This window comes from Sebastes umbrosus, chromosome 21 (genome assembly GCF_015220745.1).
Source record: "Sebastes umbrosus isolate fSebUmb1 chromosome 21, fSebUmb1.pri, whole genome shotgun sequence".
Taxonomy (NCBI): domain Eukaryota; kingdom Metazoa; phylum Chordata; class Actinopteri; order Perciformes; family Sebastidae; genus Sebastes; species Sebastes umbrosus.
The window spans coordinates 12,087,391-12,113,018 of NC_051289.1; the positions used below are offsets into that span (position 1 = coordinate 12,087,391).

Here is a 25,628-nt window from a genome sequence, read left to right on the forward strand (position 1 = left end):
AACACCGTCAAAATTCAGAGAGAGTGATTGGTTAAACTCTAAACACACAAAGTGCCAGACAAAACACGGCCACAGTCTTTTTGTTTAGAGCCGGCGATGGTCCTCTCAAGGTTGACGACTTGATATGACAGACGTGTGGTCGTGCATGGGTTAATACAGTTCCCCCTTCAGGCACAGTTAGAGTAATTATGACAAGACAGGCAGCCTAAGGCCAGGTTGGTCCCGGGGGAGGGAAGGCGAAGGATATCTGGTAGATGAGGCAGTGAGACGATGAGCGATGAAGTTCAATATGAGGAAGATTTAGAACGTGCAGCGTAAGGTGGGGGCAGGGAGTGTGTACGGGAAACCAAAAGAGAAAAGGGAGAGAGTACAGCGGCCGTGGTGCATGCTAATAAAGTTATCATGTCCACTTACAGCCTCAGGATGCTGATGGCTGACTGCTGTGTGTAATTGATAGTCATGCTGGTTGTGTGGGAGAGCTGATCATCTGCGGACAGCTAGTTTGTTCAGCTGGTGACTGTTTGTGTGCATGTTTGCTCTAAGAGAGATTCATATGTGCACACGTGTACGACCAGAGGTCCCTTCTTATCTACAGTCCTCATTCTGTGCTTTTTTTAAACTTCATTTGTAGTTAATTTGAGGTTTAGGCAATCTGAGTTAGACGAATCAAGAGGGTATCTTCCAAAGTTACAGCCTTTTTGGTGTGAAATTTCCTCTTTGTGCTTCCCAGGGCAGTGTTTCAAGGCTTTTTTTCCTCCATCTCTTCCATTGAAATCACGTTAGGAGGGGCTCTCTGCACAGCCAGACACAATTACAATGTTCACCATATACACGTGGGTATGTGAGTAGTGCTTTAAGATGTGAACCTATCCTTAAAGGCCTTCTTTTGATGGGTTAACTTTTACAGTGGTACCTACCTAAATCAATGAATTGCTTGAGCTGTAATTTTTAAAGAATGTACTTTATAGTTGAATATGTTATTCCTTTTGTTGGGTGTTTTATTCTTCACTGTCATGCCTTAAAAAAATCTATTAAATATGTAGCACTTCATAATTCACTGACTAAGCCAGCTGAGCTGTAACTGAGTTTATAGGGCTGCGACTAATGGGTATTTTCATTATTTTATCTTTTTTTTTTTAATAATAATTTTGTCTATACTATGTGAGAAAATAGTTAAAGGCCCAATATGCAATATATTTACTGTAATGAATCATAAAATCAGAAATTAAGGAATTGTAATACTGGCTTCTCTTACAACAATGCTACAGCCAGTGGTTGCTTTAATACGTTAAAACAATATGTGAGATTTTTTAGTGTGTCCGAAACCTTAGTATAAATCCAATAGTACGTGAATTGCATACCATTTATGGTGAAATATAACAGTATGCAATGCTGGACAGTACAGCAGCATAAATATCCCACAATGCAATGAGGCAGTAATAACAACGCTCATAACGGATGTTGACGGACAGCTCTGTAACAACAATAACACTATGATTGAACTGTAAGTATAACATCTTACTTTGCTAGACATAATATATATTTTAAATTAATTCAGACTTTGATTCTCACAAACCGTCGTTTTGAACATGATGTTGGCACGGGTTGCCATGGTTACACATCTCTAACAGGCAAGGAGGCTCTCAGGAAGGGACGACGTAGAGTACTGCTCAGTGCGTCAGAAAAGATATATACTACTGTTTATTCACACAAAAGTATGTTGAACGATAGTACACATATTGGGTATTTAGTGCATAGTACAGTATGTGATTTCGCAAGAAGCCAGTATGTTCTCTTTTAATTTAGACTGCTGTTACCCATTTTAAACGCTAGCTGTCAGTGCTACATATTGTTCTTTTAAATAAGAAGGCATTAAATGGAAGCGTATAACAATATTTATTGAGGTTAGGAAAGATGGCCGTTTCGACCCCATTGATCGTGAAGCATCTTCATCAAGTGTAGGCACATATGGGGACAGATGATATGAAAAGATCCGGTGTAGCCTAGACGCTGTTGGCGGTGGTGGTGGTGGAGTACAGCCTGCAGTTTAAATGATGGAAAGCCTCGGTTGAATCACCTGGAACATCCTGAAGGTCATGGTGGTGATAGGGAGGGGGCAGAATTGCAATATCATCCAAGTAGTGTTTGGCTCCAAAGATCTTTGGTCAGATATGTGAAAATGGGGAAGCAGAAGTGAGCGAGAAGATCTTCCTTATTGATGAAGCTTTGTTGCAAATCAACAATCCAAGACCCATACTTAAGAATAATAAGAATATTAAGCATATTCGTTGGTCAATACATTTTGACTAATAGTGAGCTGGTCCCCCATTACTCATGCTCAAAATACCCCCAGTGAAATGAAACAAGCTATATTTCTACTGCTGCAAAAGCATGGAAGTAGTGATGGAAATGGACTTGAGGCTATAGTACAGGATGGAGCGAGTGAGGAGTTAGGGCATCTATTTCTTGTGTATCAGTGGGGCAGATAAAAGCATCTCTTGTGATGAGTGTTATCTGGTAGTGCCAGCCTGGTCAGGTGACATTGCCTCTCCCACAGTCTCCTCTTCCGCATGATCTCTTCTGCTCTTGTCTGCCTGCTCATTCAAGGTCTGGATCTCTTCCAGTGGCATCTCTCTCCCTCTCTCTCTCCTTATATTCACCTAAATTGGCTCATCACATCATCCTCTTTTTTCCAATAATGACCTCTTTCTGTATATGAAGCACATTGGACGGACCCAGACGTGACCTTAAATACCCTGATATGACTTTGCATTGGCACATTTCATTGACAAACAGCAGGTAAATCAATGGTAGTCTGTGGCCTCTAGTACGGGCGTCAGGGACAGCCCTCTTGGGAGTCTTTGAAGAGCTCTTGCTGCATTTGAATTTTTTTAACACAAGGACAAGTCTGAAGAAATGATGTCAGGTTTTATAGCTGATCAGAGCCACAGTGTCTGAGCTGCTGCTATGTTGATTGATTTTAGTTCAGAATATTCTCCAGGTAGCAATGATTTTTAACCAGGCCAACATCAATAGTGTAGATGCATGTCATATATTCCTGTGTCTATCCTCACACATACAGTATGCTATTAATGCAAACACCTCAGTGTTAATGCATACACCTCAGTGTTAATGCAAACACCTCAGTGTTGTGTGACGTCTCACATCCAGACATCAAACAGTTAACCACATGGGCCAGTTGCACAAAAAGAGACCTGGTCTTTGTCTTAAATATAACTTTGAGTCAGACTTGCCATAGAAACTTAAATTTACCTCTTGCATAAAAATTCCCTAAGAGTGACTAATGTAAGATTGACTTTGATAGCCTGTAGCGTAATGCATTATGGGTGAAATAAGACAATTCACAAAAGAGAAAAAATGGCGAATGCAACACCACACCAAGTGTGGGAGAAAGGGTAAATCCAACAGTCGTTAGAACCGTTAAAGATGTTCAGAAACAATTCAAGAACATGACACAAGAATCCCAAAAAGTAACGGATAAACAGTTGAAATACTTTACAAAAAGTTATCTAATAGTAATGCATAATTGTGATAGATTGTTGCCATAGCAACAAAGCTCTCAACTCAGTATACAGGAGGAGAGGTGGTTAACATTTCTACCTCAAATTAAGTCAGTCTTAATATTAATGCTACAGACATAATCATAAACTCTGCAGGAAGTACAGAGCGTCCCAGGCGGTGTGAATGTGTGAAGAACATGAAGTCCATTGTCGTGTTTGTGTAGGTCATTCCAGATGTGTTTGTTCACCACCTTATTTGCCTCTATGAAGGTTTATCCTCTGGTGGGCCCACTGCCCAACAGACCTGTAGTATTGCTTATATAATTATGTAATCTTTTCTACTTATTATTATTGTAGTCTAATAAATGTTAGACTAGTCTAAGCTGACAATTTAAGACCAGTCTAAGGCCTAGACTAGTCTTAAACTAAGTTTATGCAACTGGAGCCAGCAGTCCGCAACAGCTGGGTTGGCAATTCTGTAGCTCACACGTTGACAAGAAGGAAAAGAGCCAAGCTTAGGCCAAGCGGCTTACATTACAGAGCTCGTGTAGCTGTATCAACTCTGTCGATATCTTGTCAAGAGAAATGTCTCTTTTTAGCCTTCACAGAAAGGCAAGTGTCCAGGAAGATCTGTTAAACTGATAAGGACACTTGGAGCAGAGTCTCTGTAGATTTCTCTCTCTGTCCTTCAATCTACCGGCCATGTTTGACCTTCCAAACTTTCCTCTCCTTTTTCAACTCCTTTTCACTTTCAATTTGGGGAGTTTGTTGAAGTTGCAGCAGGGTTGCAGGGATGCAGGGAGCGTCAGCTAGAGTATCATGATTGTCATTGTCCCCGGAGGGAGTCCTTGAGAGCTTCCAAGGACACGGGTGTCTCTTGGCTGGCTGACAGCTTGTCAATTACTGCCACCAAACCAAACTGCCTGGGGCACAGAGATATCTCGCCATGACAACAGATCTGCACAGATATGGCCTGCATGGCTCAGTTGCTAACGCCACCTGTTGGTTTGCTTATAGTGCACTGATGCAAAGGCCTCGCTTTATCTCGCTCACATATGCAACACATGTTGACCCACATTCGAGTCTACATCTTACTACGGTTCCTGTCAAAGAAAATATCATTAGCAGTCAAATAGCATGAGCTTACTCACAAGGACTTCAAAGAACCTCATTACCACTGAAAGTGAATGTGTCAGATATGTTTACCTTCTTCTGCTGCATATCTGACTTATACTGTGTAATGTTTGCATATCTCCCATGCAGATATGGTGGGGCCTGTTTCTTATATATATATATGCCTCTTTGCCTTTTTATGATGTTATTGGAGACGTTGAAGGACACAAAGGTACGCTAGTGCATTAGCTCATTCAGCACAAACTCATTCAGCTCATGCAAAACACTCTACGGGATGTGCAATCAATATATGTTGGCACACAAGTGTTTTACAGTACAGACGTGGGCAGAATGCAGATGTACCCACACGTGCTGCCATTTCTCTGACAATCCCCATCTGTCTCCGTAGTTTGCCACAGTTTGCTTCTTTCATCCAACTCCTGCCTGTGTTACTCTCTCTACACATCTGTGTGTGTGTGTGTGTGTGTGTGTGGTTTCCACTGGGAAACACAATCATGAAAATCATCTCTCTGCAGTCATCCATAAAAAGAAGTGCACATCCTTCCCTTTACCCCTTCCCCATAAAAACTATTAAGACTTGGAAACCCCGCGGCACTTAACGGAGTTCTGCTAGTTCTGCTTCCTGTATAATCTACCAAATTACAACCTTCATTTATAGACCTCCTGGTGGTAGGTTAGTTAAATTATCCACAGGAGCTACTAAGCAGTAATTACAACTTGTACATCTTAGTGGTTTATAATTGTAAGACAGGCCACAGAAATCCATCGCCGTTGTGAGGAGAGATGCTTAACTAAACTTCAAGTGGTGCTGCCTTATATTCTCCTCCAGCACTCTCTCATATGGCTATTTCTCAGAAATATAGCATCATTGCTTTTTCTGGAAGAGCTTGTAGATCACTTTAACTTTATCTCTTGCAGGCAGAGGAGCGAGATTCTCCAGTCCTTTAGGCCTGCAGTCTTCAGAGTAACATTTCAGCACACTCCCTGTTTGTCCATTCACATGCTGTTTGCTGCCAGAGGTGCTGTAGACACTGGGGCCGGGCAGGAATGTCCCCCTGACCAATTACCTGATTAGCTTTCTGAGCACACACAGCGCAGCCAAGGCTAGCCAGCTATGATACTAACACACACACAGGCTGTCTCCCGTAGCTCTCCCTGCCTTCTGAAACACACACATGCAGATACATCAGCATATCCACAAGGGCAAACACATACCAAAGCATAGCGTAGGGCGACATGATTCGGTTTGGTTGCACATAAACATATATAGAGGAACGTGCTTGTCACATAGAAATACATAGTACTTGCACACACACACTTTATCCATACATTACTGCCAATTCACTGCAGTCCACTAATGCCTTTCTTTGCTTCTCTGCAGTAGTCGTCCTGAAGTGGGCCTCTGCTGCTCTGGCTGGCTTAAACTGGTCAAACAGAGTTCATTCTCATACCATATCACATACACAGACATATGCTCATTTCACTTCACAACAGCTTCACAGGGACAGTTATTCCCCACCGCTGTAATAAAATAACTATTTGCTTTGATGCCAAAAGTCGTGTTTTGGTATTCTGTTGGAAAAAAAGTCATCGCTTTCCATATTAAATCTGTATTTTCACCTTGTGTGTTGTTAAGTTAATTTGTATGAACGTGTGCCTGAGTTGGCAAAGCGCAGAGATAGGATATAAAGGATTAGTTCTGACATGATTGGCGCGTTCGATGCTGAATCCCCATCGTGCGTTTGACGGATTTTAAATTAGCATGCAGAGTGAGATGTGGCCTCTACCCTCAGCACCTGTTACTGTGCTTTCTGTCTTTTTTTTACCTTCTGCAGTACTTTTCTCCATCAGTCCTATGAACATTTTCACTGCCTCCCTGACTCCCCTTTCACATCCTCTGTCTCTCTTAATAACCATACTTTCAAGTTATTCATGTTTCCAATAGTTAATAATAGTTATTCCCGACACTGAAATCATTCAGTCCTCATCTGTCCGTCTCTACATTTGTCCGCTTTGTCGTCTGTTCATTGGATTTCTTAAAACACCAGGGAACGGTCTGTCTTCTTGCTTCATGACACCATTTCAAAAATGCGCAGATTGACCAAAGGCTGCAGTGTTTGTTTTTCTTGTTTGTCCTTGTCTCTTGACAGACTGATCGGATTTTGATGGAGCTTGCTGACATGCTTGTTACTACTAATTGACACAGAAGGGAAGTGCTCCAATCTTTGGGGATGTAGTGTTGTCTTGTTTGCTGATATTGACACTTGGTGTAGCAAATTCCTGAAACTACAGTGAAGATAAGAGGCTTATCCCTCCCTTGATAGAGAAGTTAACTACAAAACAAGACTTGCAATGCTTGCACGGATTTATTGTCTTTCTCCACTTGGTGGATACTCCACTGGCCATACTCTCTTACTCCTTTTTTGTAGTTTCACTTTCATCTAAACTGCTCTCTGCTTTACTCTGCTCCTGTAGGAGTTGATGACCAAATTGATAACTGAGACTCCCGACCATCCAATCCCTTTTCTCATTGATCACCTGCAGACCAAGCAAGACAGCCCTGGCAAGCTGCACAGAGCTCTCTCTGGCTCCGCAGCACTGTGGGCGCAGAGCTCCCCAGGTCGGTACACATGGATGCAAGCACGCATAATGTACACACCATAGACTGTATATATAGATGGACGACGCAGCTCCACTTCCTCCCACAAGTGAAGCCAAAATATCCCAGACCGGAGCTGCCATATTGATATATTGACATCATTTGGAGCCAGAGTCTGTGCAGCAGTGATCAGGCGGTGGAGCCACGGTATCGAGGTCCCGCCCACACACCGTTCCAAGCCAATCACAAGCCAAGCAGCTCGCTAGCGTGACCTATTTAGCAGCTATGTTAGCACCACGGTAGCTTGGCTAGAAGGACACAACAACTAAACATAATAATTCTCTATAACTAGATTTATGATCAAATTGACACATCTTCTAGTACACAGACTCGTGACGGTTATGGAAAGTTAAAGTTACATCTCTCTTTTACAATCCCCTGTCAATCACAGCTGTCAATCATGACGTCTCATCTCCTTTTTATAGCATCAAATAACTAATTAAAACCAAACTTGTCAGAAACAAATTAACACTTATACATCAGTTTGATAAGAACTACCTAAAATGACAGAAACCATCTTTGGGAAAAATGTATTTGATGTGTACATTGACTTTTAGTCTGGCCCATGTCCCATCCGCTAACATGGAGGGGCAGGGGTTTATGACCTATACTGCAGCCAGCCACCAGGGGGCGATCCAGATGTTTTGGCTTCACTTTTGGGGAGCTGTCATGTTGTCCATCTTTATATACAGTCTATGGTACAGACACATGCAGAATAAAGCATTTTTCTTTGTACATACTGCTCCCCACAATACACACAGATTATGATAAACAAAGGCTCAAAGAGACACCACAGAGCTTACAGAGTAAACTCGGCCTGCATTTATGCTTTTCTCGAATTTGCATAACGGGGCATTCTGAGCAGAAATTGTGACTATCTCTCCCAACAGAAAGCAAAAACCCTCGAAGGGAGAACAGCAACTATGAGAAGCCGTGGCAAATTCACCCAAAGAAACCGAAAAAGTCCAAGAGCGACCTGGCTGTTTCGAGTATCTCTCCTCCTTCACCAGAATCTAAGTCTTGTAAGTTTCTTTTTTTGTACTTATCAGCAAAGTTTTCTGAATTTTTGTGTGATTACGTTGATTGCACAGACACACACACACATACACACTCAATCCACTTTAGAATATGAAGCAGCACCATTTTGATATTGTACCTGTTGTATCAGTTGTATCCCAATTACACGCTCCATTGACTTTAATCTCCATTTTTAATTTGATATAATTATATCTAATTAAAGTTAGTCACAGTGTATAGTCCAGCGTCCTCCTTCCAGCCTCCCACAGCCCTGCAGATGAGTTCATTATAAAGTGCCACTTTTTTTACACTCTTACTGCTGCACTGCTACACACTCTGAAGATGAATTGTTCACAAAGTTCTGGCATTAATGCAGATGAGAAGATCTTTCCGGCGGTAACTTTTTTTTTTTAAGCTCTGTAATAAATTACTATAGCTATGATGTTAGAATGAAGTATGACACTCGGGACAATGAGGCTAGGTCAAATAGGGAGCAAGAAGAGCCATAGACTACTTCAATAATTTAAGATTGTGCTCCGTCACTGCCAGACCAAGGCTATTTTAGGCTGCGGTCTGAGCATTTCTCAAAATCAAGAGGAAACGGGTGCATGAAGTGAGAGGGAGAAGTCGGAATAAAGTAAGCGACACTCAGCACATCGAGGTGTATTTAAGTCATGAGCGTTATGAGAGTAAGAAGCCTTCAAAGCTACACTTAAAGTCAAATCACATAAAAAATACATGCATAGGTGTTTTGGTGTGCGGAGCTCATGAAAAATTGAAATCAAAAGAACTGCCGCTCATCATTATTGTACAATGTAGCACGAACACAACAGCCGATATAAATATACCGAGGTTCCACTAATGCTTTATGTTTCTTTCTGTGCACAGTTTGGCGAAGGGGTTAAAGCGCTTTGGCCTCACTTCCACTGTACCTGAGTGATGCTCTAATGGGTGGCCTTAGTGGGAATTGAATCCTTAACCCTTAATCTAGGCTATTAATGCGCAGCCCTTTGCAGCAGCAGCACAGCACACAGAGGCGTGCGGAGGGAGGACAGAAAGGCTCTCTTCGCCGGAAGTAATGAAATATTTTTTTTTCTTCTCCAGTCTGCTTTTGGCAGAGACGTTTGCTCTGTGTTTATGGTTGTTACAATGCCAAGCAGCTTAGTCAGAGTAAACAAGGGAAGAGGATGGCAGATTGTAGCAGCAGTGCTGTCACACAGAAGGGGGATGCTTACTCTCTGCACCTGTCATCATGTATGTGTTTCATTCACACATGCATGAAATATATTCTGATATCCTCTCCATCATATTCTAGTTAACATGTCGGTTCATGCAGCGAACAGTGGCTAGTAGACAGCCAGTGCATTTGTTTGGCAGCTCTTCACTGGTTTTTCATGTTAATTCAAATGCAGCCGTGTTAGAGCGTAAGAACGTTAGATATGGATGAACTACATGTAATCCCTCCCCCTGTAAAAGAAAATCGCTCGTTCTTTTTATAAATAATGTCTGAATCCAACAGTTTATGAATTAACCATCATATAGAAGCTGAGGGACGCTGCTAGAGGACGTGGGCAGGATGTCAGTATGTGGGTCACTTCCTGCTCCTGTTTTGAGTTGTTTTAAATGTTAATCAAAGAGACTGACAGACATTGTCCCTTGGCCTCCGTCCAGTGAGCTCTGTGCTTCTGGAAAAGACTTCTTGACTTTTCTGCCAGTGTTTCCGTTCCACTCTGTCCTGCAGTAATTCACAAAGTCCTGATTAACTATCCCTTGTTTTTATTCTGTTCTTATTTAGTCAGACTTATTGTTGTTGTTTACAGAAGATTAATCTGATTATCTGTGGTGCTCTCAGAAGATGTGACAGAAAATATATGTGTGTTTCTGTTTGTGATGTCCAGTGCCGCGGTCAATCGAGTACCCGTCCTGGGACTGGAGGGAGAGCCGGGACTTTGACGAGCTCAACCACATCCTGCAGGAGAGCAAGAAGCTGGGCAAGGCCCTGGAGAGTCTGTCACGCAGTGAGTGGCCGTAGCTCGGCAGAGTAGCAGTGTTTAACACATCTTAACAAACAAAACTAAAGCGTAGACCTTTTCTGCAAATGTCACTGTAAATCCTGAGGGGAAACCGGATTGAGCGGCTAATCTTACAAGCCCGCCACTAAGCTCGGAAGCAGCCTAAGCCGGGATTTTGAACTGTATTACAGATGCTTCTCTGTGCTTTAAAAGCGTTTTCTTCTCTCTGCAGGCATCGCCATCTCTGATGAGCTCGACCAGGTAGATAACAACTAGACTGGAGTCTTTATAAACTCATACATACAGGTGGAAATAGAGCTCTGTCACTCATCACTCTGCAGCGTCGCTCATGCTACATCAAATAAAAGCCATGTTTAATAACTTTCACTCGGCTGACAGAGCAGCACAGCTCTTTTTCTGATGATGAACTGCTATCTCATGGGAGTGATATGCGAGAGTGATAACTTCAGTAAGCATGTCTCCCTCTCCCTCGCCGCTTCAGTGTGCATCTTACACGCAAAAGCTTTGTCTGAGCTCCGTCTTTGTCCTCGCCTGGCCCCAATTCTCTCCCAAAAACACAATAGTGCAGCGGCTGCCCAGGCTAGAGATGCTGGAAATGATGCGTTTGGATGAGAGATGCAGCATATGTTTTGACAGGGACTTCACTTTTTGCTCAGTGCGGCAGTACATGTCCAACGTCCTTGGCTCTCCGCCCAGAGATTTTCCTTCTTTCTCTGTGGGACAGGACATTGAATGAATACTAAACAACTGCTCTGATCATGCAGAGACAATAGCATTTAATACTATTCTGGATTTAGTCAAAGACAAGCAGACGTATCTTTGAGACAGGTTGTAAATGTGTGCCGGCTGGCTTTGGGAGCAGAATGGGAGGGAGACAGATCTCAGACAATACTACGGTGCTTTTTAATACTAAGAAAAGACACTTGTTATTGTGAAGAATGTAGATTTGGTTATAATTTCATTATATTAGAGTAAAGTTTAAAGTTTTTGTTTCCTTCTGTGTTTTTTTTAATTTAAAGGTCCCATATTATGCTAATTTTCAGGTTCATACTTGTATTTTGTGTTTCTGCTAGAACATGTTTACATGCTTTAATGTTAAAAAAAAACTTTATTTTCCTCATACTGTCGGCCTGAATATACCTGTATTTACCCTCTGTCTGAAACGCTCCGTTTTAGCGCATTTTGACAGAATTGCAACAGAATTGCATTAACATTGCTAGTCAACAGCTTAAGTCGTGACATTCACATACATTGCAACCAGTAAATAAACTGGGACACATTTAGAATGTTTTACGTTTAAAATTGTGTAAAGGGTCTAAATATTGTACATTCGTGACATCACAAATGGGCAGAAATCCTGACAGCTTGTTTCAAATGCAGAGTTTCTGAATACGGGGCTGTGTGAATTTCCCTGTGGACTGACTGTTTCGATACTTTCACAGTATTTATATAGCACTTAAGCCTTCTTTATAATAAAAAAAACATGAAAATCTCACTTTTTTATAATATGGGACCTTTAAATACTCATCTTTGTCTTTCTGTCTGCCCTCTTCAGTGTATGGTTTTGCCTCTTATTCTTTCTCTATTGCTCTTTCAGAACTTGGGAGGCTATAACTCAGCGGTGCGCCCTCGGGTGGTGGGGGAGTGGGTTGGTCGGGAAGAAGAGGACGCGGACCCGCTGGCTTCTGAGATGCTGCAACCCCCTGTCCCTCGGGCTAAAACTGAAGTGTGCTGGAGTGGAGACAGCAGCCCTGCTGGGAGGTTGGTGATTGGCATTATAAGTGTGTGTGTGTGTGTGTGTGTGTGTGTGTGTGTGAGTCATTTAAATGGAAAAAAAGTTTAAAACTTCAAGAAAGTTCACACAGCTATTGTTGGCTCTTTAAAAATGAGGAGGTAGACTTCTAACTGTGGCTGCCTGAGGAATGCCCATCTGAATGGGTTTGATAATCCCATTTCAAAGGAGCGATTAAACATGCTTGCCATGATACTGCTTCAACCCAATTTCGAAATTAAAGCTAACCTCATTTCTGTTCGCTCAAGGCCAGAGGAATTTTGTGCTTGTTATTTTAAAAATGGCCCGTTTTTTGACAATATAAGTGCGTCACGCGTTGAACTGTTAAATTGTTTGTCGCCCTCTCAGGAAGCTTTTTTTGGTAAATGAATGTGTTTGCAAAACTATCCAAGTTCCAAATAGCCTGGTAACTTTTGGACTTCTCTGCCAGATGTTACTATTGCTGTGTGTGTGCGTGTCACACGCACTGCAGCTGCTGATACGACTAATTAGAGGACGATCGGATATAAAACCATAAATCATGCGCGGGCCTGAGCTGACATACACAGAGTGTTAATCTCATTAGGTTACTGTATGGGTGGATTAAAGGGAGAAATCACTTATTTCGAAGCCTGAGCTGGGAGATAGGGATGTGTGTGGGCTCACTGATGAGCTCTGCTCTGTGTGTGTTTGTAAATGAGATGGTTTCATGTTTACCTATGAAGAGGTGTGAGAAACTTGTGCAGCTGTGTGTGTGTTTGGGATGGTGCAGCATCCCAAATTGATCACAGCCCCCCTCTGTTATTAACTGGGGGAGAATTTGGCTCATCTAATAGATCATTTATATCAACTCTTAATTGCATTTACTGGGAACTTGCTCCCACTTCAGATCCTGTTTGGGGATTGAGATTACTTTCATATCCTCTGAGCTGTTTTCTAGCCAAGCCACAAAGTCAAAAATGGGGAGATCAGAAAAAACGGTTAGGATATGGTGTAAGTTTTCTAACTGTGAGGTTCGCCTCCGCAGGGGGAGAGTTGAAGAAAGGGAGGCACGTAGGGAGAGACTCGAGGCAAAGATGCAGCATGAGGTGAAAGTTACAGGTACATTCTAACAACAAAACAACGGGAGGTTAGTTATTGTACTCCTCAAAATCATTCCAATTAAGTTCAGAAATGTGAAGAGTCTTTGGCAATTAGACCCCATCGCAATGTCATTGATTTTTTTTATGGGGCAGAGATGCCATGAGAAGTACAGGGAAGAGAAATGCCTGAAGATGTCTGGATGTGATATGTAGCGGGGCTTCTGATGATGTAAGGAACCCTGGGGTGCTGGATGTGATGAGAACTGGATGTGAATGGGATGGAGGAGGGTTGCATCGATTTTGCACTGAAATGGCAATTGCCAGCCAGCAGAGAGGAGAGTGGTTTAAAAGTTTGACAGCAATGATATGATTGGCTTACCTCTCGTAGCAAAATCTGGTTGGTTTAACTGAAAGAGTGGTCAGCTGATTAAGTTATATCATGAATAAACTTCCATAAATCCACTTAGAAATCATAAAAAGATGCTCTTTACAACTCCAGAACGTATCTGAGGATTATCATGTTTTTTAAGTTTTCTTTTCTTTTTTTTAAACGATTTGTTTTTTGGTATTTATGATTTATTTTGATAGTGAGAGAGAGACAGGAAAGGCAGGGCAGAGAGAGGGGACGGTCCAACTCCAATGTCCACACTCACAGGTTTTGAGGCGTGTTCCCGCAAAGTCTGTGAGGGTTTGGGGCTGTCCCACTGTCAAATCATCAAGTGCTTGAGGGCTCTCTTGCAGACATTTTGAGCCCTTTATGAACGCTTTCCGTAAGTCCGCATTTCTGCACTTTGCTTGAGGGAATTACCCACAATTCATAGCTTTGTGACATTAAACACGGTAGCCTGGCGTATTAAATTTCTGCATTTCTGCACTTTGCTTGAGGGAATTACCCACAATTCATAGCTTTGTGATGTTAAACACGGTAGCCTGGCGTATTAAATTTACACAGAATCATTACATTAACATTAAGGATTTAACATGGTACATAAAAACACATGACATCAAAGGAAAGCATAAACTATATTACACACCTGGTTTATTCATCAGCCATTTCTTTTATTTTTGCTTAATGATGCTGTTTTGACAAAAAACAAGTAAATTAATTATTTGCCAATTGGGCTACCTCGCGTCTCGTAAGGCAAGAGCCTGGAAAACGTTCAAATCAGGCAGTTAAAAAACATAAAATGAAAATCCACATTGACGTCGTCAAGGTAACCTGATATGTAGTTGCAAAGTGCTGTCCCATTCATATTTATACCATTTCAAGCCCTTGCAGCCTCTCACGCTCAACCATTTACCAGGTGACGTCAGTCAAGTCCCTGAGGGTTCAAGGTTTAAGGCCTTAGGGGGACATTGGGATTGGGCTCATGACATGCAGCAAAGGGCCCTGGGCACTTGAACCCGGACCACTGCAGCAAGAAATCAGCATTAATGGTATGCGCTCTGCCCGGTGAGCTACCGAGGCGCTCTTTTCCAGTTTTCTTCAGTATCAAAGTAATCCAGTGATAGACTTCTGTACGTTCAGGAGCACATTGCAAACAGGAACTGCAAATAGCTAATTTAGCACATTTTTAATGGTGCCAGTTTGCCAAAATGTAAACAAGCACAGGCTGAAAAACAGAGGTTGCAGTTGTCTCGGTTTTGTCTGAGGTAAATAACCAATTCATTTCAGATCCAGGTAAAAGTAAGGTTTGGTTAGGTTTATAATTTGTATCAGATGAGATAAAAATGACCACTCTCTCTGACCAAGTTGAAAACTGGCAGTGCAGACAAGCACTGCCCTATCTGAGCCTTAGTAGGCCATCCCCTCTGGTGCTCATACACTTTCAGACGAGAGTCCCCACATGTTGTCATGTACCTGACCTTATTTGTCAAACCCGTCCATCTTCTTCCTCTTACTTTGGTAAGTTTACTTGTTTTTATTTTGGAACTCCTTGCTCCTGTCCCTCATTCCAGCCCACCTGTCACTCTGGACCATAAGGAGAGCTGACAGGTGGTGGCGGCTCTCCGTATGATTGGCTGCAAAGTCTAGATGGATAAGTGCACGGGGCACATGGGAAATCAGATGCAACTGTGGCAGAAGTGTATTCAAGGAAATGGCTTATTTTGACAGTCTGTCCTGTGGAATGGGACTTCCTTTTCCCACTGTTGGTGCTATAAACTGTACTTCTCTCTCTTCTTACCCTCCTGTTATATATTTCTCTTATATGCTTTTTCTCAACACCTTATTGTACATAATAACAGGGAAAGATCATGATTGCCAGCTACATATGCTTTGATTTTGCCATCTTATTTATGGTCTTTAATGACCTGAGGTTGATCCCTATGGGTGGAAAAAAATAGCTGACACTGTTGAAGCTGCGAGCAGGCACAGTGAGCCAGAGAATTTCATCTGAGATATGAGCCCATAATGTGGTGCAGAGGAATAAAACTTACTCCACACAAAAGACAAACACCCTCTTTCTCTCTCTTTTTTCCTTCTTCATATTTCTTTCCCAGCCCTATCTCTTAAAAATGACGTTCCCATACAATGAAACTACATTGTGAATTATGTTTCGAGGGACATGTATTTTGTTGCGGATTATGTTTGTTTTTGACATATTAAGAATATGTGTCTAATCAGAGTCTGCGTAGGGAGGAGGTTGGATAGGTCAAACAGGACTTTTACCTGGGAGGACGCAGTTCGTGTCCCGTGTGAAACTAAAAGTCAGCGTTCACTTATTTTCATTTACGTCCGTATCTTATTGATATCACAAATGTAGTCACATTAAGCCAAGTAGTTTTGTTTTGTTTTATTTCAATTTACAATGTTAACCACGTGTTTAAAACAGTTTAAAACTGCGACCATAATCCATGAGAAAATATGTTTCCCTCAAAACATAACTGAGAATGCAGTTTAGTTGTATAGGAACGTAATTTTGTAGGAGATAGGGTTGTAACTCCTGCTTTATTATAAAATTTTATGTCATCAATATACTTTCTCTGCTTTACTGTGTAAAAGTTCCAGTTAAAAATGGTTGTTTGCAATCACAGGAAAATGTTCAACTTTTTCCCCAAAGAGGTTGGTTAGATAAGAAAAGAAGAAAAGAAAACTGGCAGAATCACACCAACCACCTTTCCTCGCCCATATTAGCAGATCTAATTATCTCAGAAATACCATACGGAGATAACGAAGAAATATCTGTCATCGTATGACCCTTCCCCATTATCTGTAAATAGAAGTCATTAAACTGAGATTAGCATCAAATTAATACTCTTCCACCCCTCTAATCCACGCCCTCAGCCTCTGGGATGTGGAGATTAATTTCATCAATATAGAGGCAATGCAGAAATCTGCCTTCATAATTGTATCGGTAGCTTTAACTTTATAGGAAGGAGATATTATTTGGTCATTTTTCAATTTCTCGTTCTCCGTTGTTAAGTAACACAATTTCACCTGGGAAAAAGAAAAGTGAAGAGAAGCATTTCATTTCTTCCTTGTTCATGTACTGTTTTTCATTTTTTAACCGGCCCTTGAGACAGCCTGAGAACTGTTAAGCTATATGGTGCCAACAGTTATGGTGCTGCAGTAAACTGTGACGCAAATGGATTCTGCAGAAAAGTAGTGTATTTCCGTTGCTGCATCCTGTTGCTTATGTTTATAAATGGTCACAGTACAGTATGTACCGTAAACCTTGGCATAAACCTTGTATGTAATTTAAATGAAATGCAGAAAGAACACAGACATAATGGAAAAGAGCAAAAACATTTTATGATTTTTTATAAAAAGTCTGCTTTTCCCTTTGCTTTACTTCAATGATTCAACAATTAAAACTATAACTAACTTCTTACTTCTTAATACTTTGGATTCGATTATTCTCTCTCTCTCTCTCTGCTGACTAAAAACTACAGGGGACACTTTCAACACCTCATATTCCGCTACATGTTTATAAAACCTCCTAGGCACAGGCCCTCCTTCTTTTTACCCCACATCCTCTAAATACTGCTTTTTGCTTAGTTCCACAGCTATTTTTCTGTTGCTTACCTCGGAGCAATTATCCCTCCTTATCTCCTCCCTGCTAACCATTTATAGCAAGGTGTTCTGCACCTGCATGGCACTTGAAATGATTGTATGTTATTTCGTCCCTAACAACCATGGAACGGCTGCCAAAATGCAACTAGTGGTGAAACACACTTTAAATGTAGTCACACATTCAAATGCAGCATTTTGCACCGCTTAGATACAAGCCAGACAGATTAGGACGAGAGGATGTAATTACTATACGAACACGGTTATTATAAAACGTGCTAATTTTGTAGGTATATTTCTCAGTAGCTGAAAGCATGTCATTGTGGATGATGATTCACATTCAACTTTCAAGCACTTTATAAAGGTTAGAGGCGTGTGTGTGGGGAATAATCAGCAACAACTGATGTATTTTAAGTCCTCATATGTTAATGTGTGTCAATAAATGGTGATCCTATTTTCTATGGGGGTGGGGAAGTCTTTTAGCTTGTGAGCTCTTAAGCCCTGACTCTACCTCTGCTTGCCTCCTCAGCCTGAAAATGGAAACTAAGAGCAAAGGGCTGAGGGAGCAGCAGCAGCATCACAAGAAGCTCCTGGCTGCCATGTTGTCCCAGGACTCCTTTGATTCGGTCCATAGCCCTGCCCCCTCCGTCGCAGAGGAAGAGATGGAGGACGAGGACGATGCCATGGAGCTTCTGGGTAATGTCATTACTTTTTTTATGCACACACACACAACTTGTAAATGTGTAAACTTTGTTGTGCAGTGCAATGAATCAACATGACACACTTTCTTATGTAGCTGCACTTCATTGAATTCTGCTAATCAAACGCCATTGATCATAATACGAGGCTGCTTCTGAGCCACGCTGTGTGTATCAGCAAACGTGTGAGGCAGACATCCGCTTTCTTACCATCCCACATTCAACGAGAACAGCTTGCTGTGTGTATGTGTGAAACAGAAAAAAAACATAGCTGTAACATTTCACGTTTTAATGAGTCTCTTTGCCGAGTTTTCACTATCTTTCTCAAAGTCTTTGATCATGTAAGTTTTTCTTCTGATAAAAACAATCTGTTCTGATATTCAGAAGTCCAAATGTATTTCAGTGACTTTGTAAGTGAAACTACATCACTTATGCTTTAAAGTGTTTTTAAGAAGCTTTGAGGTAGCATCAGACAAACCACTGAAATGAAAAGATGAAGAAGATGGAAGAACATTCTTTTGCCAAAGTATGTAGGAAGGACAGCTAACAGAAACATCTTGATAAACACTTAAGCCGTCTACACATGATCAGCGGTAAAATCGTTCTGCACTGGCTGTGCCATTGTTTTTCTATGGGGAGATTGGTGCCGCCCAACTAGGCGGAAGCGCTACCCTTGGCAACTTTGACCTTGTTGCCGCTGACCTTTCAAAGCAATGATAACAGCTGCAACTGTTGTTGTTGCCTAGAATCAGTGAATTTGGCGTTCATTGCGGAGATATTTTACCTGCTGCCTCTGCAAGGCTCTGTGCCTTACCTCGCCGTGAGTGAGGTGCAAATCTCTTAAAATGTGAAGGCAGCTTTAGTGTTCGTTTAGTGTCTTCTTCTCTAGATGCACCACATTGCATCAACTCTAAACACAGAGGAGCCATAGATCGAAATTTCCCTTGTGACTTGAGCATTAGGTGTGTTGAGTATAGGGCAACTAACGATTATTTTCATTGTCGATTAATCTGTCGGTTATTTTCTCGATTAATCGATTAGTTGTTTGGTCTAGAAAATGTCAGAAAATTGTGAAAAATGCCCAAAATGACGTCCTCAAATGTTTTGTTTTGTCCACAACTCAAAGATATTCAGTTTACTGTCATAGGGGAGTAAAGAAACCAGAAAATATTCACATTTAAGAAGCTGGAATCAGAGAATTTTTACTTTTTTATTTTTGAACAATAACTCAAACCGATTAATGGATTGTCAAAATAGTTGGCGATTAATTTGATAGTTGACAACAAATCGGTTTCTTGTTGCAGCTCTAGTTGAGTTGACTTTGAGGCACTTTTTCTCAACTGGAACAACTAAAACAGTTGCTCTTACTCTGCTAACAGCAGTGCAATTACATTCTTTGGCTGCATGCATACAGTATACTCAAATGCACCACGTTCAGACATCTTCTCTGGGAGTTGTAGAAAAGCATGTTGGTAAAATGGAAAAGCACTTACTGAGAGAGAAGTAGAGGAAAGGTTGAAATGAAAATGGTGGAAATTCAATGTAAGGGACAGCTTTAAGTGGAGGAAGTAGTTGCATATATTTTGTTGCCTGCAGACTGTATGTAGTGGCTGGATAGCTGATAGTTTATAGCTGTACTACAGAGCACTTTAGTAGTAGCTGTTAGAGGAAACTATGCTTCCTGTTTACATAGTTTGGCCAGATGCGCTCAGACAGTGTGTCTAGGTATTCACTGACGACTGAAGAATCACAAAGTAGCTCCTTCTTATTTACTTTTTGTGTTCACATTCCTTCGTGCCCGTCATGCCATCGTGCGTCGACTTAAGATGGATGAGTAGGTGAGGGACGGGGCGGAGAGAGCATCTGATGTGAGGTCTTGTTTTGGTTTTATTGAGTGGAGGGTCTAAGAGCTTGTCAGCCCGTCTGCGTGCAGACTCAGGATGTAATACCTCACTTCAAATTGAATTTGTTGCCTGAAATATTTTGTGTGGTAAAGCACTCTCTCTGTTTCTCTGTCACTTGTTCTTCCACTCCGTCTGCTGTGTGGTAATCTTTACCTGCAGCGGTGATTCTCTGGAGTAAAGTAGCTTCTCCCTGCACTGTAACACTACTTTAAAGGGAGGTCATACACACACAACAGCTGCCACAAAAGTATACCGCACAGATTTCATCACTTTTTAAGATTTATTGCATTATCTAATACTGGGAAAAGTAAAGTCACTTACTTTCTTCTACGTTTGCTAACAAATGCCTGACATGCAGTACTTCTTTGAGGAATAACAACCTACTCCTTACTTTTATTTCCCTGTGTCTACAACAGGAGCCCCAATTATAGTGCTTCAGTGTCTCCGCTCAGAGCTGCTGCTCTGTGGTGTCACACAAGCCACGTATGTCTTAGCTCTCTACTCTTCTGTCACAGCACAGAGGCACTTGTGCTTGTTAGCAGGATCTTTTCATCGGGGTCGTCCAAAAGGTCATGTTTCTTTATTGATGTGTGGCAGAATGGCATACAGGTTGCACAGGCGGCAGCTGCAACAAATGATTGTTCAAAACTACAGATTTTTTTTAATTAATTGCTTGTTAAGCCTATGAAACATAAAAATACAATGTTACCAAAGCTGAAAATGATCTTTTAACCCCTTACCATTCCGCCCCATACTCCCCTTCTTTTTAAAGGGGCAGGTGACAGGGGATGTTCAGGAGTAGATAAAAAGTCAACAGTAGATGTCACATAGAAGTGATGTACTTCTGGGAACCTGAAGATTAATCTGAGATGCAGCTCGGCACTATGTGTCAAGTTCTTCTAGTTATGAAACAGAAATAAAAATGAATTGATTAAAATAAATTGTGAAAGTGTATCAGGACTTAGAACTTGATGATATAAGTATGTGATGGCCATCCCCATGCTCTATTATTATTATTATTATTATTATGTAGTTGCTGCAGCAATTTTTGGGTTGATACCATTTGTTACACAGATTTGTTGCTAAATTTTAAAAAAAAAATACCAATCGAAAATTGATATAAACGATCAAAGTCCCTCAAAAATATCACATTAAGACACCAAGACCTTGAGGAACACGATAAAAAAAAGCCATGCAGTGATTTGATATAATACATTTTTGACATTTAGAGATTTCTGCAAGAATTTGATTGCAAGCACTTCTGTTCTGGAAACTGCTCAGAAACCCCCTTATTGTCAGTCTACCGAGGAAAGCCATCCATCCTCTGAATGCCCTAGGTCTCTAGTTTGTGGTTGTAAAGTTGAATGAGGTTGTGATTATCCTAGAGGTCACCACAGGTCATTTTATACAGTGAGGTCAAGTTTAAAAAAATGGCCTCACTACAATGAAATGGCTACTATGGGGATAGAAGTTAGAACCCATTTTCATTCAGATATCTTGAGGTGAGACGTCAAGGGACCCCTTTGAAAATGGCCATGTTAATTTAGCGTAACGTTATTAAGCCTTCTTCGCGCCAAAGCTAGTAGGACATGGTTGGTACCAATGGATTCCTTAGGTTTTCTAGTTTCATATGATACCAGCATCTTCACTCTAGCTTCAAAACTGAGCTACAGTTAGCTAAAATTGCTTTGGAAAACTGTGATTGGTTGGTTTTCTTTTCAATTGCCTAATCAATTAATGTAATAATTGTTTGAGCATTAGCACAAATGTCAAATTAGCTAAGATGGCCTGGATTCACGCTCTGCCTCAAGATCTACAAGTTTTAAATTAGTCTCTGCTCCAGCGTCACCAACACAAATTCTGTACTCTTCTCTATTTGATTTTATAGTGACCCAGTGTTTGTTGCTGTGAGACAGAGTAGCATTTATGAACGAATCGATTTTATTCCCACATTTAATGTGGATCTCGATTGTATTTATTTATACTATACTGAGAGAACAATACGTACCCCAGAGGTTTCTTCACGTTTATATCAGCCAAACACAGTTGTGACCCAGAACAGCAGTATATAATGGTGATGAATACAGCCATAAAGCAGGATGTTGATGGTCTGTGATGGCCCTCCTTGATCATAGCTCTAGGAACGTTCCCCCCAGTGACTTTTACAATATGGTCCGGGGCAGTAATTCAAAGGAAATAATGCAGCGAGGTCATTTCTGATTCTCTGGGCCTGGTCTCCGCAGGGACCACCGCCACTGTGTTGACTGTCACTGTGAGTGGGCTGCCTCGCTACTGTAGAGTTGATTAAAGCGATGCTAACATGCTGCATCTCTAACCCTTGGAGAAATGAACGACCCTCAGGAGGATCTCTGGGCCTCTTTTAGAAAGAGGGTCTTGGCACAAATTCTGTGGCTCTGACCAAAAGATGACTGATGATCCTTGGCAGGAATGGTGATCCTGTGATAGTATATTGATCCCTGAAGGACATATTTATCTTCTTCCTCGCTGCTGTCCACATGAAGGTCAAAACATATGGTGAGCTCCTCAGCAGCACGCCTGGAGCTGGTAGTGATTCAATGACTTGCTCAAGGACTCTCCACCAGGCAGGGCCCTTGCTGTTTAATATGTTAAACTTGTAAATCAGAGGATTAAAATGTTCTTCTCCAAAATTATATGATAAAGCTACATTGACTGCAGATGTACAGTTATCTTAGAGGAAATTTCCATAGACAGATTCTTATTTCATATTAATCATAATGCTTCTCTCCATTTTTTAGCAATCTTCTCTCTTAATTTTTTGCAATAAATTGTTAATTGATAACATGCTGAACGGGCTATGTGGTGCATTGTTTGCTATATTGCCCCTTATTGTCAGTGGTGGAATGTAGCTAAGTACATTTAGTCAAGTATTGTACTTAACTGCAATTATGAGGTACTTGTACTTTACTTGAGTATTTACATTTTGTGTTACATTCTATACCCGCTTTAGTTACTAGTTATTCAGATTATTAGTAGAAAATCAAAAAAATAAATCAACTAATATGATGTATTATCACAGGTTACGTTACTCAGCAGTATATAAAGAACTTAACTCCACCTTTACCAGCTACAACCTTAAAGTGATGAACACATGCATCACTAATTATAATTCAATAATACCATATATATTATGCTGAAATGGGCCATTCTGCATAATTAGTACTTTTAATTTTGATACTTTAAGTATATTTTGATGCTAATACTTTTGTACTTTTACTTAAGTAAGGCTTTGAATGCAGGACTTTTACTTGTAACAAAGTATTTTCAAGGTGTAGTATTGCTAATTTTTACTTAAGTAAAAGGTCTCTTTCATGCAGCAGTACAGTCACTACAGTACCAGAGATTGTTGGAGGCATTTTATCTATTTAAGCATTTGCTTAGGGTGACCTCTAGTGGCTGAAATGCGACATTACAGCTGCTGTGTGTAAAACCTGTTTGGAAGCATAGTGCCAGGTCAAAAAGTATTTCAAAACAGTTCACTTACTCGAAAGCCAGATGAGTGCAGAGAAGTTAATACTTTACAGTGATCGCACATAAGACAGACCACTAAAATGAAGCTTCACAGTTGCACAAATGACTATCAAACACACCTTTTACTTTGCTTTTTTAAACAAAAGACATTCACTTTCAGGTACCTACACGTATCTTGACTTCTCAAACATCTGTCTCTCACACATACAGTGTTTTGTTTGGTATACTGGAGAGGAACACACTCCAGATCAAGTTGTCGTATTATCAGTTGAGCGGAGCTTCGTTCATCACACCTACCTGCTAATTGGCCCTGAGCCTCCTTGATGTGCTGATTGCTGGCGTACAGAGAAATCTACACCACCCAAATGAGCGCAATTACATTAGCGATAAACAAACAGGTCCCATGGTGTGGATGTCATATGTACGTGTCCAAACCTCTGGAGGTCGAGGAGAGGAGAGTTCAGAGCCACAGTGAACTTTAAACATATTGCATAATATCCACAGGGAGGCAGGAAAGGAGCACTAGTTTGTCCCACTGTGGAACAACTACAACGTGTGCCAGAGAATAAGGTGTGTAATAAAGCAGGCTTAGAAGACAAAAAGAAAGTTAGCAACTAATCCCCATTTCCATATTGAGCAGAAGGGGCTTCTAGACTGTGTCTTTTTGCCAACACCTGGATAAGGAGCTTATGAGAGGATAATAAGATCCTCTTGGAATGGTTTACAGTGCTGCGAGCCAAGGTTGTCCAGTTTGAATACAATTATAACAACCAAAGACATGGCTTAAGGTTGATTTGTTTTGTTCCAAAAAGAGAAAGTAAAATCAGCTTAGAGGCTTATTGATTCTCTAGCTGCTCTCAGGAATGGCACCAAGTTTTCCCAGTTGTTGTCATTAGTTCTGCGCTTAATATTCGCCACAGTCAAAGCCATTTTTAAGAGTGAACGTGACTCACATGTTCTTGTAAAGCCATGCGGAAAATGTCAAGATTCGAGTTTTCGTTGGGCGTTGAGGCCACAGTTTTATACTGATCTGACACAAGAAAAGAGCTGAGTTCAGTGTGTGGGGAGTAACACCCTGCGTTTGGCCTTGGAGTGTTATTTTATGGTAAGTTAATGAGACGCGTTAGCCAGTTCCCCGCTGTAAAGTTCCTGCTCTCGTCATCCTTGGTGGAAGTATTCCATTTCAGGGAGAGACCCTTTGAATGCTCAACATTTACATTAGTGCATATGTGTATAGAATAAGTGTTATCTACATGCCTGTAGACACTGAAAAACATATATTTATTTATGTTTTTTTACAGCTAATGTTGTGTATTGTTCCCTGTAGCAACGTAAACTCAGACACACACTTTCATTGCAGTAGAAAGTAACAAAGATTCTCTCAGTGTGAAACCCTCCCCTTGCATGAGCCCACAGACGCTTTTAGTATGTCGACCCACTCTGGCATGATTCCTGAAACAGGAGAGGAGGCCGCGAGAGTAGCGTTACCCACTCTCACTGATTCCCAGTGACAGTGAGGATTTGATGGGGACAGGATGAGGGCATGATGAAGCTATGTCTGATCTTTGATACACACGGGATAAAGCCGTGTCTGCTGGATTAGTTACAATGCCTGTGTGTGGCTCTTTTGTTTGAGGATGTCATATCTTCCTTGATCAAGCAGAGTATGTGGTATCATACAATAGCAGGTTTTTTTTTATTCATTCACAGAAGAGTAGGTGAGGGGGGAAGTGAGACAATCTTTACCACCCTGAGATTGAAGTGAAAAATGTTCCATGTTAGGAGGTCATCTACTGCATACAGACCCCTCGCCTCTGAGGGTGATTAAAGTCTTAGCCTTTCAACTCATAGAGGCCTGAACGTTTACTTAGTCCTACTAAATGACTTTCTGTGGTGAAAGAGCAAAGCTGTTCTTATTAGCTTTATGGCAGATAGGAATGACAAATATTTGTATGACGACTATTACAAATAGCCCTCTTTAAAATACTCGCCATACATTTGACGTTCCCTGTGAGAAAGATCTCATAGAAATGATGTGTTGAAAGCCACTACTTTTAAAAAATAAAAGTAGTAATACTTCATTTTAAATGGTTAAATTACAATTTTTTTTTTTTTTTCAATTAAAATGTATTTGTGTAGCACCATATCATACAAAAACAGTTCAGAGTGCTTTCCATAAAAACAAAACAACAACAAAAATAACAACAGATGTGCAATTAAAAAGAGACATACATCGATACATAAATACACATTAAAAATACATATACATACACACATACAAACAAGC

At 40.9% G+C, this 25,628-nt stretch overlaps 1 protein-coding gene across 3 annotated transcripts in view; it reads left to right on the forward strand.

Annotated features, from left to right (window-relative positions):
• c21h8orf34 (chromosome 21 C8orf34 homolog) overlaps positions 1–25,628 on the forward strand; it is a 71,397-nt gene that overhangs the window by 7,727 nt on the left and 38,042 nt on the right. For 2 of the 3 annotated variants that reach the window (XM_037756851.1, XM_037756850.1), the window contains exons 2-7: positions 7,131–7,275; positions 8,205–8,336; positions 10,230–10,349; positions 10,576–10,604; positions 11,962–12,125; positions 17,759–17,925. In XM_037756851.1, the coding sequence (XP_037612779.1) occupies positions 7,131–7,275; positions 8,205–8,336; positions 10,230–10,349; positions 10,576–10,604; positions 11,962–12,125; positions 17,759–17,925 (757 nt within the window). The remainder of the gene's footprint in view (positions 1–7,130; positions 7,276–8,204; positions 8,337–10,229; positions 10,350–10,575; positions 10,605–11,961; positions 12,126–17,758; positions 17,926–25,628) is intronic. The other variant, XM_037756852.1, reaches the window with a different exon arrangement.